The sequence below is a fragment of the Schistocerca serialis genome, chromosome 2 (genome assembly GCF_023864345.2).
Source record: "Schistocerca serialis cubense isolate TAMUIC-IGC-003099 chromosome 2, iqSchSeri2.2, whole genome shotgun sequence".
NCBI classification, from domain to species: domain Eukaryota; kingdom Metazoa; phylum Arthropoda; class Insecta; order Orthoptera; family Acrididae; genus Schistocerca; species Schistocerca serialis.
Window position 1 is genome coordinate 624,816,512 of NC_064639.1, and position 15,037 is coordinate 624,831,548.

The window sequence follows — 15,037 nt, forward strand, 5'->3', positions numbered from 1 at the left end:
AGGTGTACCAGTTTCTTTGGCTCTTCAGTGTAGAAGCCAGCAGCTTGTGCTCTCCGCCACTTGTCTACGCTGGTCTGCAGTTCGTTGTCTGTGCTAAAATGTTGTCTTCATAGCCAGCGGTCCATGTGAACTGAGACGAACATCAGAGGGAGGCAAGTCCGGGCTGTACGGTGGGTGATCAAACACTTCCTGTCTTCATTCCCCCTGCAGTGTGCGGCCGAGAATTGTCATGAAGAAGCAAACGTATGACAGGCAGGTTACGTGGGGTTGTATGAAATCACAAGAAACCCCTCAGCGTGCACCCATACTTGGCGGGAGATATTATTGTGCTACCCACCTTCTCGTGCTCACAATGTGCTCAGAACTGAAAGGGGCGACGTGACGCAATCGGCAGCAATACGTCTGTGGAAAGCTTCATCGGATTTTCACAATCGTTTCCATTTCGTGACTTATCGGACCTTACTATCCGAATAGTCCTCTTATGTATATAGGGCGGTCAGAAACAGTCTGAAAGGCTTGTAAGGTCGTTGCATGGTAGGCTGGACAAAGAAATAATCGTTATTTCCGAGTTAATCAACATACAAGTTAGCCAAACAGGCTGTTGCCCGCGAAAATTCAAGTGGTCCACCAGATACAAGTAGCGTCAGCTATTCTAATAACGTAGATGATAGGGCGTGACTCTGCTCAAAAATTATTGCATCGTTTTCTTGTGCGGTTTTTTGGAAACCAAGCGAAGAACACGTTTGGCGACACCGTCTTTGCACACTTAACGGCCTGATTGGCTAAATGCAAATGAACTCAGAAACAGCGCAACAGTTATTTCTCAGTACAATCTACCCTGCAACACCCCTAAACGCTTCTCGGTCTATTTCTGAACACACTGTGCAGATAGTTCATTTATAGGTTTCGATAAGTGAGTTTGCGAGTATCAAAATACGTGTCGTAAATGGCCGTATCTTTTGATAGCATTGACTTACAAACTTAATTTTTTTGCGCCCCCAAGTACTATAGGCCTTAGTATTTGACAGACTTCAACTAGACACATGCAGCCGTTCCGAAGAAGAAAGGTCTTAGCAAACAGACAGACAGACGGATTCTTTTTACCAATTGAAGTACGAAACCCTAAAAACGACCATTTCGACACCAGATCTGTTAATAACTTGCTCTATAAAAAATACTATTTGTCAAAATACGCAGAGGGAGAATGAATCTCCTCAGTAAACATCGCAAGTCAAACTTACAAAGGAGATAAATTAATTTACATTATTAAAAATAATGACACCAAAGAGTAGAACTGATTTGCTATTGAACTACAGGGTGTTATAAATGTAACATCACCGTGGATGACAATAGCATGTATGGATATTCCGGTTCATGTGGACATTCGACTCAACACGCCTTGGCCTCAGAGCTAGGCTAGGCAGTGCACCATCGATACCAGCGTGTAAGCATTCGTGTCTCTTTGGATGAGACGGGATAGCGTGAACTTATCAATGAAACAAGTCGAGGCACAACGAGACGCGTTTCTAGATATTGTATTAAAACTGTTTATAATACATAACGGATAACGCTGGAAGTACCATGAGGTGCTCGCGAATGACGGTGTTGCCCGTTGGAATGTTGCAAAACTAGAAAATTGTAGCGAAATGTAGGAAGATCTACAAAGGCTCGACGATTGATGCTGGGACCGGCCGTTGGCTCTGAATAAATGTAACTCCACTGCTGTTCTATTACGCTATTGGCGACAAATCACTGCAAACAGCGACAACCGTGAAATGCATAACCTCTAAAGTGTTATCACGGTATTACAGAGATATGTGTGTGGGTGTGGCCTGGATGCAGTTTGTCACGGTATAATTATATATTTTTATTTTTATAATTATATATTTTATGATTTTGGTTTGGTGTGGCTTTAAATACTGTGGGCTAACATGAGACTTTTAATTAACTTATACGGCGATAACACTCGTACGGACATCGGCTGCCCCGAAGTACGTACGATATATTTTTTTAAACACAATGCGCGACTCACCGCCTTCTAATAAATCGTTTGCGTGAGCGCTGCTATTTAGAAAAGAAAATATGCGTATTCTTACGCAAACTGAAATTTTTAATATGGGTCTCAGGAGCTACTGGTTATTTATGTACCAAACTACATAAAAATTAACTGAGATATTGCGGAATGTAATGATTTTCAATATTTCTGGTTCATTAATTGCATGGCAAAACTGGAGAGAATCTCATCTGCCGTTAGGCAGCCAAACTGAAACATACTGAACTCATTCATTGCTGTGGATTTTAGTAAATGAGATTAATTTTAACTTCCAAATTAATGAAAGATCAAAATTGAAAAGTCTCTCGCATTTACATTTACTAACATGACTCATCAGCGTATTGGCCGACTAAATCCTGCTAGGTGAGATGAGCTCCCTGCACTACGATTTTCTGTCAATACTTTGTTAATTATAATTAATAGTTGCGATCATGAGAGCGACAACTAAGTCAATAATACACACTTTCTAATAACAATTTCTATTACATTTTTCAAAAATACAGATAAAACTTACGTTAATTATCAGACAGCACTATAATGGCGGCCTACCGCTAGACGAAACAAAAACAGAAGAGCTAATTCGTTCAAAGCATTGTCTCTGATCTTCATGGCCTATGTTACTCAAAGATTATACCAAAAAACTGTGTTTTGTTAGTTACATCGATATTTGTGTTTTGATAATAATAACTTACGTTCTTTACTATTTGTTATACATCGCGCACATGTACACAGTCTTGAAATAGTTTATAATTCACACGTCTCATAACAAAAATTTCCTTTCCCTTTCTCCAAATGTCCATTTATGTGACGTACCGTCACAGTGTGTAACGAAATAATAAGCAACCAGTTGCAAAAAACAAGGCAGCAGCCTGTCAACAGGGACAGGGTGCTGTCGCATCGTGGGAGGAGGGAGTTGCGGATGGAGACTTCGGCATTTTGCTGTATGCCTCATACTGTTCACTCTCGCAAAAAATGCGATAGGCATAATCTTCTTAAGAAACGCACTACGTTCCCGAAACCGGTAAAGAAATTAAATTTCTTTCATGCAACTGGGTGCTTATTATTTCGTTACATACCTACAATTACAGTTGCTGGGGATGGATGAAACCCTGATCTCTTTCTTGATGTGATTCATTAGTCCTCCGCTTCCGGGTGCGGTTATATTTTTATGCACAATATTTCGATGGCTGACCAAATCGTCTTCGAGTGCTGCGCACTCGCTGCATGTACTCCAACCTGACTCTGATGCTTTGCTGAGGTCGCGCAGCTATTTGTAGCCGAGTTCGACGCCCAGCGTCCGCTATGCTTCTCGTTGCTCATTTGTTTTGCAGTGCCCACAATCTTATTTCATGAAAATCGCATTCTGTCAGGATTTTGCTGTTCTGGTGGATCATGTGGACTATGAGATTTTAATAAATTGAGTACAGGATGCATAGCCTTCTTTAAATTGAGACCTCTGTCCCAATGTACTAGGTTTCCCGACGTATCTGTATGAGTAGACTCCTTAACTGAACTGCCCCAGGAACTTATGCTTTACATTACGATACTGCTGTTGTAATTCACTTCACGATTACACTCGAGGCGGTGCTTGGCAACAGTTTTACTTTTTGTTTTAGTCGCGTGTGGCCCCTGACATTCCCTGTACCTCTTTTCGACCATTCTAATAATCTGCCATACATAAGACATGTAAAATGTAGACTGGCAATGGCAAGGAAAGCGTTTCTGAAGAAGAGAAATTTGTTGACATCGAGTATAGATTTAAGTGTCAGGAAGTCATTTCTGAAAGTATTTGTATGGAGTGTAGCCATGTATGGAAGTGAAACATGGACGGTAAATAGTTTGGACAAGAAGAGAATAGAAGCTTTCGAAATGTGGTGCTAGAGAAGAATGGTGAAGATTAGATGGGTAGATCACATAACAAATGAGGAAGTATTGAATAGGATTGGGGAGAAGAGAAGTTTGTGGCGCAACTTGACCAGAAGAAGGGATCGGTTGGTAGGACATGTTCGAGGCATCAAGGGATCACCAATTTAGTATTGGAGGGCAATGTGGAAGGTAAAAATCGTAGGGGGAGACCAAGAGATGAATACACTAAGCAGATTCAGATGGATGTAGGTTGCAGTAGGTACTGGGAGATGAAGCAGCTTGCACAGGATAGAGTAGCATGGAGAGCTGCATCAAACCAGTCTCAGGACTGAAGACCACAACAACAAAACATAAGACATGCCACATTTCAATGGTATGAGGTATACACACGTCTTTCGGACACCTACATATACTTTAGAAAGACACTTTATCTTTATTGATAGAGGGGATGTAATACACTGGATGTCATGTTTCCGTAGCAGTCTACCGATCTTTCCAGAGGCTGGGCCAGCGCAAGGCAGATAAGCAATTCTTGGCATCGTTTCTCTTTTTTTCCCTGATGCCACCCAATCCGACCAGGGGCCCTCCCCATGGGCGTTACCCAGCTGCAGCAAAGGCCACCAGGCAGGATTGCCATTGCCGGGAGTCCCGATGCCCCAGGGTGACAGGCATCTATTCCTTGTCATACGTGTGGTGTTAACAGCGCAGGCATCAGCAGAGCGATCACTGTGTTGTCATGGGGCTACAACCAGCAGGGTACATGGTTACCCCACCACAACGAACTGGCTACCGTGCTGGATATCAGGTGCAAACAAGTCCATGGTCATCGTCGGCGTAGAAAGCTACTCTGCATAGCGCATGGTGGAAAACACACCCAGGAAGATGTCGCCCAAGAGATGGAGAATGAGTGGGACTGCGATGCGACGACGAGAAAGCGGGTAACATATCTCAAGACACGATGGACACGATGCACCATGTAAGGCGCCCTTCCACATTTGGCTCGCCCTTTGGAAAGATTTTGAAGAATGGAGGTCAAGTCCTACAGGGGACCATCACATAAAGGCCGAAACGTGTTAGACTCCTTTTGGTCGCCTCTTACGACAGGCAGGGCTACCTCGGTCCTATTCTTACACCCGGACCCAGAGGGGGTGAATCTTGCAGAACCAGCACTCCTGGAAGAAAGGATATTGCGGAGACATGGCTTAGCCACAGCCTGGGGATGTTTCCAGAACGAGATTTTCACTCTGCAGCCTGTGCACGGTTGGTAACTATCAACTACCAACCGTACACAGGCAGGGTGACGACTCCAGCGAGCGACCAAATGGTGTAAATTGCCCTGAAGATCACCCCATGGCGGGTTGAAACCGGTTGGTGGCAATATAATAATGCGATTGTGACTGCCATTTTTAATAATTGATGATGCGTCGTGTTTGACCCCTGTTCTTCCATCGTAGTATTCCATTTGGTATCCTTTCTTCACTCATCCCACTCAAATGACCATACCACAACAGCTGTTTTTGTTGGATGTCGTCGCATACATCCCTATCCATTTCCATTCTTTTGTCGGATTATGTAATTTCTTATGCTACCAATCTCAGTCTCAAGTAATCCATCTCAGTGGCAAACAGTCTTTTGCTAACGTCTAAGGTTTCTGTTCCGTACAGAACTACATTCTGGACCACAATCTTATACGTTCTTTCCTTCGTTGTTCTTCTTACCTTTTTGTTCCTTCTACATCTACATCTACATGATTACTCTGCAATTCACATTTAAGTGCTTGGCAGAGGGTTCATCGAACCACAATCATACTATCTTTCTACCATTCCACTCCCAAACAGCGCGCGGGAAAAACGAACACCTAAACCTTTCTGTTCGAGCTCTGATTTCTCTTATTTTATTTTGATGACCTATGTAGGTTGGGTTCAACAAAATATTTTCGCATTCGGAAGAGAAAGTTGGTGACTGAAATTTCGTAAATAGATCTCGCCGCGACGAATAACGTCTTTGCTTTAATGACTTCAGTCCCAGCTCGCGTATCATATCTGCCACACTCTCTCCCCTATTACGTGATAATACAAAACGAGCTGTCCTTTTTTGCACCCTTTCGATGTCCTCCGTCAACCCCACCTGGTAAGGATCCCACACCGCGCAGCAATATTCTAACAGAGGAGGAACGAATGTAGTGTAAGCTGTCTGTTTATTGGACGTGTTGCATCTTCTAAGTGTCCTGCCAATGAAACGCAACCTTTGGCTCGCCTTTCCCACAGTATTATCTATGTGGTCTTTCCAACTGAAGTTGTTCGTAATTTTAACACCCAGGTACTTAGTTGAATTGACAGTCTTGAGATTTGTACTATTTATCGAGTAATCGAATTCCAACGGATTTCTTTTGGAACTCATGTGGATCACCTCACACTTTTCGTTATTTAGCGTCAACTGCCACCTGCCACACCATACAGCAATCTTTTCTAAATCGCTTTGCAACTGATACTGGTCTTCGGATGACCTTACTAGGCGGTAAATTACAGTTACATCTGCGAACAACCTAAGAGAACTGCTCAGATTGTCACCCACGTCATTTATACAGATCAGGAACAGCAGAGGTCCCAGGACGCTTCCCTGGGGAACACCTGATGTCACATCAATTTTACTCGATGATTTGCCGTCTATTACTACAATCTGCGACATTCCTGACAGGAAATCACGAATCCAGTCGCACAACTGAGACGATACCCCATAGGCCCGCAGCTTGATTAGAAGTCGCTTGTGAGGAACAGTGTCAAAAGCTTTCGGGAAATCTAGAAATACGGAATCAACTTGAGATCCTCTGTCGATAGCGGCCATTACTTCGAGAGAATAAAGAGCTAGCTCCGTTGCACAAGAACGATGTCTTCTGAAAACATGCTGATTACGTATCAATAGATCGTTCCCTTCGATGTGATTCATAATGTTTGAATACAGTATATGCTCCTTAGAACAGAGTTCATTGCCCTCGTTACGGGTAGATGGAGAAGTGATTGTAGGTATGGAACTTAATTTACCAGTAAGAAGAAACTAATTAAAAAATTAGCGTCTTCGGCCCTCTTGTGTTTACAACACATCGAAAAACGCTTGCAGCGTGTGCGTTTAGTCTGAAGGTAACCACTGGGTAGTCCAAGCTGGTAACGGCACTGTGATTGTGACTGAACAGTTAGTGACTGTTGTGTGTTTACTTGCGCAGGCGGTGGCCGAGCCGGGCGATGGCCTGATGGTGCCTGGCAAGCGGTACGTGGCCGCCCTGGCGCGCAACGGCGAGCTGCCGCTGTACGGCGGCTGGCGCAAGAAGCAGCAGCGCGGCGACAAGCGCTACACCAACCGCTACGGCAAGAGGGGCGCCGCCGCAGACTTCGAGGCCGACGACGACGAGCCAGAGTCAGGGGTGAGTCCACACTCGGCCACTCACGTCAGAAATATTTCAGCTGCAACACGGCCAACAGCCGTGACAAACACCTTCAAAGAAACAAGTTCCCTTTATCGACTGGTTTTTTTTTTTTTCGTTTCCATTGCATTTCTGTTTTGTGTATCCCGGCGTTTCGGCTGTGTACTCATTCTCAGGCACCTGCATACATAACATAAAAATAGAAGCAGAATACCAATTGCAATGCAGTCATTAGTTATACTCACAAGAATAAAATCAGATTACAACCAGTACTTGCAACTTTAATGCATGAACGTATCTTTTGGAATGAATTCGAATTAAATCGGGTGGTGCTGCGGGAATTAGATTAGGAAATGAGACGCTTAAAGTAGTAAATGAGTTTTGCTATTTGAGGAGCAAAATAACTCATGATGGTCGAAGTAGAGAGGATATAAAATGTAGACTGGCAATGGCAAGGAAAGCGTTTCTCAAGAAGAGAAATTTGTTAACATCGAGTATAGATTTAAGTGTCAGGAAGTCGTTTCTGAAAGTATTTGTATGGAGTGTAGCCATGTATGGAAGTGAAACGTGGACGATAAATAGTTTAGACAAGAAGAGAATAGAAGCTATCGAAATGTGGTGCTACAGAAGAATGCTGAAGATTAGATGGGTAGATCACATAACTAATGAGGAGGTATTGAATAGAATTGGGGAGAAGAGAAATTTGTGGCACAACTTGACTAGAAGAAGGAATCGGTTGGTAGGACATGTTCTGAGGCAGCAAGGGATCACCAATTTAGTGTTGGAGTGCAGCGTGGAGGGTAAAAATCGCAGAGGGAGACCAAGAGATGATTACACTAAACAGATTCAGTAGGATGTAGCTTGCAGTAGGTACTGGGAGATGAAGAACCTTGCACAGGATAGATTAGCAAGGAGAGCTGCATCAAACCAGTCTCAGGACTGAAGACCACAACAACAACAACAACAACAACAACAACAACACATATAAATTCGTGGGCTGCTCGTGGTTAGCATTATATGCAGGGTAATTAATTAAAGAGCATTCACTCACAGAGGTCCAGTGTGGGCTGTAATTATCGTATGGCAACGAAACATGGTAGATGCGATGAAAAAAAAGATTTAGTTGTGGTCTCCAGGTGAAAATCTGGCGCTGTATATTGTTTGTATGACGGTAATGACGTCCACGCTGTCATGCTGTCATTTGACAAGCCATAACGTGAGAGAACAGTACTGCAGTCGAAAAGAGGGACCGTGCACTGATACTGAAACTATTTTATGTGAACGGCACGAACCAGACATCACGTGGCACGGCCAGTGCTGGCGCTCGCGCTGTGTCACCAGAACTGTCCATCCCATGGTCAACATTGCGGAAAGTTTTGCGGCCTATTTTACTCTGGTGTCCGTACACGATCCAGGCCGTGCGGCAACTGAAAACTCTTGATCCGCAGTAACGTGGCAATATTCTACGGAACAGCGAGGCACATTTTACACTACAGGGTACATTGAATACATGGAACTGCCAAATTAGGGGTACTCTTAAACCGCGTGTAGTGCACGAAGAGCCACTGCATTCGCCTTACGTGACTGTGGTGAGGACTCACAAGTACCTTTGTTCCGACATCCGTTCTTCTTCGAAGAGAATACATCCCGAGGGCCTGTCAGGTGTACCGTAACGTCTGCACGTTATCGAGACGGCCTTGTACAGCATGTGATTCCTGCTTTGGAATAACTCGGCTGTGTGGAAACCACTACTTTCATGCAAGATGGAGTAACATCCTAAGTCTTTCGCTCAGTGAAAGATGTGCTTAATGCAACCTTCCACGAACGTGTCGTCTCCAGAGGTTTTCCAGATACGTGGCCTGCAAGATCTCCTGATTGATCCCAATCTGTGTGACTTTTGACCCTGGGATTTCTAAAGGAACGCCTTTACCAGGGACACATTCGGTCTCTACCTGATCTGAAGGCCAGTGTGCAGGAACTCGTTGCTCAGATTCCACCAGAACTGTTGTGAGCCATCGTTGATGGCGTCGTTTCCGGATGCAGTATCTCGTCGACGTCTCCCGTTCTCATTCTTAACAAATTGTGTAAGCGGCTGTTATTAATAAAATCAACATCATGCATTTCTCACTCGTTTGGCCTTTTCTGCCTATGTCCCATCCCTAATCCATCACATATGGAAACATTTCTACACATCTTTCTTGCATTCACCGCGCCAGATTTACTCATGATTCCCTACAATGGAACTATTTTTTTTCAGCGCAAATCGGTTCCGCATTAATGCGTTAGAATATCTACCAAGTCTCGCTGCCATACGATAATTATAGCCCACACTTGACCTCTGTAAATAATTTATTAATAGTTAATTATAACCACATGGTACAATAAATTAAAATAAAAATTAAACACTGTGTAAGTACAGATAAAAATAAGTAGGCAATAGCTGAAAACGTCATACAATAAAATGGCTTATCACATTACAGGACATGAGAGCGGTAGCCATGATAGTTGTTAACTACAGGCAGTAGCACACAGCCAAGCTATTTGCTATTATGAATGTTGTGGGTTGGCAGGAGAGCAAACACCGTTTTACTAGAGGAAGCCGAAAGGCACGCGTTTTAGCTCACGCAGGCTGGTATGAGGTCTGGAACAGGACAAGGAAATTAGAATTTAGAAAAAACGGACGTAGCTGGTGGAATACTTAACTTTAATCCATTAATGGCGAACGTCGGTCTTGACGGTACATTATTACAGTATCAATAGTAACTGGTACTGGCGCCTTGCTAGGTCGTAGCAAATGACGTAGCTGAAGGCTATGCTAACTATCGTCTCGGCAAATGACAGCGTATTTTGTCAGTGAACCATCGTTAGCAAAGTCGGTTGTACAACTGAGGCGAGTGCTAGGAAGTCTCTCTAGACCGCCCGTGTGGCGGCGCTCGGTCTGCAATCACTGATAGTGTCGACACGCGGGTCCGACGTATACTAACGGACCGCGGCCGATTTAAAGGCTACCACCTAGCAAGTGCGGTGTCTGGCGGTGACACCACAATGAAGGAGCATATTCAAGTAAGGTTTCCAGGTCGTTTTAAGCATGCGCCTTTAGTACTGAACAATGGAAAACCCAGGATGGAATGTAAAAATATTATGAGAAGGAAAGTTGCTACTCGCCATATAGCGGAGATGCTGAGTGGTAGACAGGCACAACAAAAAGACTGTCACAATTAAAGCTTTTGGTCATTAAGATGGAAATCTCATCTACTAACCATCTAACAGAAAGCCCGCAAAACGACCAAAAAACTATCCGAACTTGGAGATTAGACCGTTTCTTTATCCTCCACATCTCCAAAACCTTGATCCGACTATCCTCGCCTAAGTAGCGTAGCATCGGCATCTGCCCCACCCATTTTCTACTAGGTCCCTCCAAATCCATATACGTCATGCACTCCGTCTCTCTTCCCTCATGAGAACCCTGTACCATCTCCTAATATTCTCACCCCTCCTCACCCTCGTCGAACACCTCTACACATCCTACACTATCCGCAAATTGGATTCCAGTAAACCAATTGTCTCCCATTTGATCAACAATTTCGGTCTGCTGCCACGACTTTATAAACACATCCCAGCGTCCTTGTGCCTCCGCACACTCCTCATCCTAAGCCACAGCAAGTTCAACCGACTCCTCTCTCTCATACAATGAGATCCGACCCGATATCTATCCGTCCTACCTGCTATAATGTTCCCAGCTACCGCATTCCACATCAGGGATGCCCCCTCCCTATCCTCTACCAACTAGCCGCCTCTCCCCATTCTATCCGCTCTTGATCCCACGGCCCTCCCCACCCAGTAGACTCTTCCCACAATCCGCTCCAACACTTCATATCAATAGTTTTCCTATCTTAAAGACAGCTCATATATTTTGTACCCGTACAGACCCCCATATGTTTTATACCCACAATCCTTCTCTCCCAGTGCAGATCCTTCAGCTGTCAAGTGAAAGTGCAGTGCTGCTTCTTAAGGGAATGTCACATTTCTGTGATTTACTTTTAAATGTATATATTTTGTGTTTTTTGACTTTTAGTCTTTTGGCTTTAGCCTAAAAAAAGTCTTACTGTTTCTTGCAAACAAAAAAATTCAATCTTTTTATCCTTTTAGAAACCATTGTACGTTTTCCGTCTACTAGTAACACTTGCTTTTCGTCTCTGTTATAATTTTTGAAAGCTCTTGGCTGAAGAGCTGGATGCTGTACCGCCGACAGCCCATCCCCTGCACATGAATTACAATAACGAAAAAGGAAACACGGACTACCCATGACACTGTATAAGTGTAACCCAGAATGTAGTTAACAGATTAATCATTGTATAAGTGCCGTTTTTACTCTGGTGATTTGTATTTTAATTAATTTTTTTCTGTTATGCATACATTTATTTGAGAGTCCCTGCACAGCCAAAACATCGTAGTACAGGAAACACAAATAACGTGGAAATGAAAAACCGATTCAGGGCACCGTACAAAGAGTTAGAAGCACCTTTACACACGCATGAATGTTATAAAGTCCATCGCGAGTAATATTTTTTGTGAACGAACGACCAAGTATACTTGTTTTCACGAAGTCAGGAAAACCTAGAAAAGAAACGTTAAACAAATTAGCATAACAGTGGTATAGAGTAGAGTATAAGTAACAAATAAATATTAGAAGTAACTTAAATAACTTTCATCATCCATACGTACTGTAAATTGAAGTCCAGGGCCGCATTTTTCAAGGTCTCTATCCCCGTCATCTTTATCACTTGCTTGTACTTACTACAGATCACCTTACCAATAATTGTTCCTAATATGTGCGTTTTGGACCTAGCTCTTGATTTTTTTTCCGGGATTTTTCTTTGCTGGATATTTTGTCTGACGACATTATGTCGAATTAGGTACTCAGTTACTACAGTTTTTGTTCTCTGCCTTATGTTAATGAACGTCCTTTTCTCTTTAATTTCCTTTAGTTTTTGTTCTTTAGATTTTCTTTCAGTTCCGCTTATTTTTGTTGTTCTTCTCATCGACATCTCCACTGCTTCTATTTTTTTTTCTTTTCTTGCTTCCGCAGAGTCCATCCTTGCAACAATAACTTAAAATGTTCCAAACAAATATCTTCAGCCATGAATTTTTTCTTGTTTTTGCGCTAAAGTCATTGTTTGTTAATAAATTACTCTTCTTTCTAAAGGTAGTTTAGGCATTGCCATTCTTTTATTAATATCTGGTATACTTCTGTTGGTACCTGTTGTACTTCCCAAGCAGCAAAATTCATTTACTTCCCTTAGTAATTTCTAATCTCAACGTTTTCCCTTACTTGTCTGTTCGATTTATCTCCCATCACTATTTCTGACGTGTTTGGTTTTATTCGCAGTTTGTGGTTTTCAAATACAACAGACGAAATTTTTATCATGTATTTCACGTCATTTTTAGAAGCAGCTTGAATAAAATGTATGTGTTTACCATTAATTTAGATCCATTTGGCACTGTTTCTCATTATTTACATTGCACTTTCTGCATTAATAAACGTGGAGAGATAGGACATCCTTCTTGGATACCTATTCTTATTCTACTCTCTTTCTTAGTGCCATTTATATCTATCTCTGAAGTCTGATTTTTATATAGATGGAGAATCAATCTTATATCTCTCCACCCTGCTCCAATTTTATTCAGTTTTCAAAACAGTATTTCCAGACCACTCTGTCAAAATCCTTCTCCTGGATGACAAATACGGCTTACGTATTCCTTTTCATCTCAATTCTACTTTGTAAGATCGTGTGTAGCACCACAGTATCTTCCCTCGTTCCAAATAACATTAACAAAGTGAAAAAAGATTTAATTTTACTACAGTCTTATTTTTTCAGCGTAGCACTTTAGGGAACTGTTTATTAATCACACATTGCGAACTGTATTAAAGTACCAGCTGTACTAAAGAAGACAAGAAGTGACTAATGCCAAAATATGCTGTTAATGTATAAACTTTTGTCTGAATGTGATGACCACAATTCCAACTCATACAGTGTGTGAAACTTCCTGGAAAATTAAAGCTGTGTGCTGGATCACTATTCGATTCTGAGTACAATTGCCAGTCTAGCACACAGGTTACACGGATTCCACCCTGTGGGCTGGATAAGAGGCTGATGACCATAGGCATTTAGTCTCTTTAAACTCATTAATCGTCATCATCATCATCATCATCATATATAAAGTTCATGACTGCACTCGTCATGGTTTAGAGGTTTGCTATATAATCTACATTTTAAGAGTTGCCAACGTCATATAATTACTTAGTGACTTGTAGCTTTAAGTATCAAAGAGAACGAGGTGGCGCAGTTTTTAGGACATTGAACTCCCATTTGGGAGGTGGACAGTTCAAATCTGCATCCAGCCATACTGATTTAAGCTTTCTGTGATTTCCCTAAATCGCTCCAGGCAAATGCCGGGATGGTTACTTTGAGAGGGCACGGCGAATTTTCTTCCGTATCCTTGAAACAATCCACGTTTGGGCTCCTTCGAACGAATTACTAAGTAATGCATACAAGTACATACAGCTGTGTATACAAGCTAGTTTGATTTCTAATTCAGTTTGATAGTGTTTCAAATGGATCAAATGGCACTGAGCACTATGGGATTTAACAGCGGAGGTCATCAGTCCCCTAGAACTTAGAACTACTTAAACCTAACTAACCTAAGGACATGACACACATCCACGCCCGAGGCAGGGTTCGAACCTGCGACCGTAGCGGTCACGCGGTTCCAGACTGAAGAGCCTAGAAGCGCTTGGCCACTCCGGCCGGCCGATAGTGTTTCACTGTGTTTGTTTTGCGTCCCGAGTGAATCTGTTTTAAAGAGCTTCGAAGTTATGAGGCAAAGAAAGTAATGATAATCTATCGAAATCCATTAACGTGCTGAAATTGTTTGTTTCTTAAAGGGGCGGGTCTTAATCCCAATTCAAGCTCACACGTTAGAACTGTGGGCAGGAGTACAACAACCAACGATGAAGTTAACACAACGGTTCTCGAATGGCTCCTTGACCAAGGAGCGGATTTCTACGGTCGAGGAATTCAAAAATTCTTACAGCGTACCGACCGCTGTTTATAGACACTTGGTGACTATTTAGAAAAATAGTATCACGTAGCTTATCTGTGTCACCTCGAAGTGTAGTGGAGCATTCGATAAAAGTTACTAGACGTGCCATATTGCGCAGCATCATTTTTAAAATTTCTTCGTGTATTTTGTTCACGAACTAGCAAATATTTCTCTTAACTTCTCATATTTCCTCCATGGGACCGCGAAAACCAGGGGTGCACAGAGAATTAGGAAACATATATTTTGTCTGCAAATACAAACTTTAAATCATGCACATACAGTATCAGACAGAATGATGCCAACGCATTGCAATTACAGTTGAAAGAAAAGAAATACAATGAACGAGCTGATGTAATCGTCTTGTAAAATACAAAACAGCGCAAAGTGATGCGGGCGTCGACGCCCATCCCGGCACCGTTCCAACACGGTGTCGATACGACATAAGGGCACGTCGGCTGCGCTGAGTGATGGCGACTGCCGTCGCAAAACCGCCTCCTATGGGTTCCGGAACCGCTCGTTTCAGGCCGTCAGATTTTACGCCCACGTAAAATGGCTACCATATATCGCCGGTAGCCATCCCACGTCTTCCGGTCGGT

General features: G+C 42.7%; 1 protein-coding gene across 2 annotated transcripts in view; it reads left to right on the forward strand.

Moving 5' to 3' along the window:
* The window catches only part of LOC126457686 (uncharacterized), a 412,004-nt gene that overhangs the window by 308,380 nt on the left and 88,587 nt on the right, over positions 1-15,037 (forward strand). For both annotated transcript variants that reach the window (XM_050094192.1, XM_050094193.1), the window contains exon 2: positions 7,140-7,337. In XM_050094192.1, coding sequence (XP_049950149.1) covers positions 7,140-7,337 — 198 coding nt within the window. The remainder of the gene's footprint in view (positions 1-7,139; positions 7,338-15,037) is intronic.